General features: G+C 48.0%; 2 protein-coding genes across 2 annotated transcripts in view; one reads left to right on the plus strand and one right to left on the minus strand.

Annotated features, from left to right (window-relative positions):
* Positions 1-2,268, minus strand: part of LOC112070207 (epithelial discoidin domain-containing receptor 1) — a 32,201-nt gene extending 29,933 nt beyond the window's left edge. The window contains 1 exon segment of the mRNA XM_070438873.1: positions 2,198-2,268. Within this exon segment, the coding sequence (XP_070294974.1) occupies positions 2,198-2,268 (71 nt within the window).
* A 185-nt stretch (positions 2,269-2,453) lies between these two features.
* LOC112070204 (glutamate receptor ionotropic, NMDA 2B-like) overlaps positions 2,454-3,140 on the plus strand; it is a 2,536-nt gene continuing 1,849 nt past the window's right edge. The window contains exons 1-2 of the mRNA XM_024137625.2: positions 2,454-2,603; positions 2,894-3,019. Of these exons, the coding sequence (XP_023993393.2) occupies positions 2,471-2,603; positions 2,894-3,019 (259 nt within the window). The 5' untranslated portion in view covers positions 2,454-2,470. The remainder of the gene's footprint in view (positions 2,604-2,893; positions 3,020-3,140) is intronic.

Genomic DNA, 3,140 nt, shown 5'->3' on the forward strand with positions numbered 1-3,140 from the left:
CAGGACTACATAATTCCAACTGTCATCGAGGACTTAACATCATTCATGTTACGAAGGATCATACTCCCACTCGTCAACTAGACAGGACTACATAATCACTGTCATAGAGGATTTACTGTAGCTGAACTACTATCACTCAGTCTAGAACAGCAATCAAACATATCCACGTCATATGACCCAAGGAAACTAGTATTTACAAAAAAATATTTTATCCCCACTGTCATAGACAGGACTCATATCCACTCGATACATGGAATAGGCACTAATATCCACTCGTCATAGAGCAGACTACGACTGTAGGACTATATCCACTGTTCATTAGACAGGACAAGACTCTACGGACAATATCCACTGTGTCATAGACAGGACTACAGTAATCACTGCATGCAGCAGGACTATCATATCCACTTGCATAGACAGGATACTATATTATACGAACTATCCACTGTCAAGACAGGACTCATATCCAGTGCATAAGAACAGGACTACATAGTCACTGACATAGACCAGGACTACATATCACATGTCATAGACAGGATCATACCACATGTCATAGACAGTTTCCAGTCGACGACTACATATCCACTGTTAGACAGGACCATATCCACTGTCATAAGACAGGACTACATATCCACTGTGTCATACGCACAGGATACATATGCACTGTCATAGAAGAACAGTCAGTTGCACAGAGACTAAGTATCCATACTGATCTGAGACAGACTACATATCCACTGTCATAGTACAGACTACATATCGCCTGTCATAGACGTGACACGTCAAGAGGACTGCATATCCACTTGTCATAGACAGGACATACATAGTTACTGTCCATAGACAGGACTACATATCACTGTCAATAGAAAACTAACTCCCGGCCCAGCGCTAACATTACCACTGTCCTAGACAGGACTAACATAATCCACTTGTCCTACCTACAGTATAATCCACATTGACATTATACATTTCAGCCATTTAACAGACTCTCTTATTCAAAGCCACTTAGATTTAATATGGATACTGGGCCTCCAAGCGCAGAACGGTCACCTGTTATAAAGGGGTGTGTTTCATGTGGACTAAAAGGATGCTGGTGTACCGTCTCTATTCCACCTAGAAGAGGAATGTTAATGGAATAAAGCGTCCGTCCCAGCGCCGCTCAGAGGACGTATCTCACTCTCTTAATGACCCCAGATGTACACACGACGACCGCGTGGATCACATAGATGCCTCTTGACTTACACAATGTACCAGAGCTGTGCATAAAAGAGAGAAGTCACTGCAGGGTTAAAGTTGGTCCCTCCGCTCCATTTTGTGCTGACTTCATTTTGTTCACTGGTGTCGGCATTGATGGAGTGAAGGCTAATCCTCAAATATTTGAGGCAAAACTCTTGATTACATGAGTTTGGCTTCAAACATCGACAGACGTGAACACAGAACACACGCAAGAATTCTCGCTCGCTCGCTCATTCCCAGTACCACCCACATAGGTCACTTTCATAACGGAGAGAGTACAAGCCGTGGGAGGGAGAATACGGAAAGAGAGAGGAAGTGGGTACACTGCTGGACAGACTTGCCCCCCCCCTGGGGACACACACACTAACACAAACAAATCCTTGGCACGCAAACCTACAGACCACAGGTAAAGGAAAAAGTCTCACTCCCCCTCTCTTTCCCTCCCTCTGTCATTCACATTCATACCTTATTAACTCAGTCAGTTCTGTCCCACTTTACCCTGGTGCTGTAGGGCCCAGGTATTTAGGGCTAAATATACCTGTAGAGATGGAGGGGCACGAAGGGAGGGATGGAAAGCAGGGAGGAGAGGAAGGAGGAGGCAATGGCAATGGGGTGGTTATTTCAAGCTGCTGTGACCCACTGTGGTAACCCAATTCTCCCTCCCTCGTTCTGTCTGTCTGTCTCCTCCTCCCCCTCGTTCTCTCTCTCCCTACCGTGTTCATGTCTGTTTCTCCCTCCCACCCTCGTTCTCTCTCTCTCTCCCTCCCTCGTTCTGTCTGTCTCTCCCTCCCCTCCCTCGCTCTCTCTCTCCCTCCTTCATTCTGTCTGTCTCTCCCTCCCTCGTTCTGTCTTTCTCCCTCCCTCCCTCATTCTGTCTTTCTCCCTCCTTCCCTCCCTCGTTCTGTCTCTCTCCTTCCCTCGTTCTGTCTGTTCTGCCTCACCTCCGTCGTTCTGTTTCTCTGACCTTCCCCTCCCGCACTGGGGATCACAAGTCTCCACTTTGACTGTTCTTGATGTGTAGAAACTGTCTCTCATTGACCTTTCTCGTTCTCTCTCACTCCCTCTCTCCCTACTGTTTCTCCCTGTCTCCCTACCGTCTCTCTCCACCTCTCTCTCTCTCAGGTGGAGACAAAGAAGGCCCACATGGCTGTGGGCTCCCTCACCATCTGTTTCTCCCTGTCTCCCTACCGTCTCTCTCCACCTCTCTCTCTCTCAGGTGGAGACAAAGAAGGCCCACATGGCTGTGGGCTCCCTCACCATCAACAAGGAGAGGTCAGAGGTCATTGACTTCTCGGTTCCCTTCATCGAGACAGGCATCAGCGTCATGGTATCCCGTAGCAACGGCACCGTCTCGCCCTCTGCCTTCCTCGGTGAGTGTGACCCACAACAGACTCTGCCAACGCTGCCAACTTTACAGTATCGCCCAAACGTTCCGTCCAGTGTGTACTGAGACTGAATTATAATGTGCTTAACTCTCTCTCTTTCTGTCTGTCTCATTCCCCTCCAATCTTTTCTTTCCTACTCTCTCTCTCTCTGACTTCCTCTCCCTCGCCTCTATCTCACTCACTTTTTGTTTCTCTGTGTACTCTTCATTTGCATATTTTTCTCTCTCTCGCCCTCCCTCCGTTGGCCTTTCTCTTTCTCTCTGCCTCTCTCTCAGAGCCCTTCAGTGCTGATGTGTGGGTGATGATGTTCGTGATGCTGCTGCTGGTGTCGGCGATTGCTGTGTTTGTGTTTGAGTACCTCAGCCCTGTGGGCTACAACCGCTGTCTGGCTGACGGTAGAGGTGAGAGGGTCTGGCTCCACACCGGAATGAACATCTCTCTTACAAATGCATACACACGCATACACACACACATACATATTTTTCTCTTCTCTTCCTCATTCTCTCACTTGCCTGCTCGCTC

This window comes from Salvelinus sp. IW2-2015, unplaced genomic scaffold (assembly GCF_002910315.2).
Source record: "Salvelinus sp. IW2-2015 unplaced genomic scaffold, ASM291031v2 Un_scaffold1255, whole genome shotgun sequence".
NCBI classification, from domain to species: domain Eukaryota; kingdom Metazoa; phylum Chordata; class Actinopteri; order Salmoniformes; family Salmonidae; genus Salvelinus; species Salvelinus sp. IW2-2015.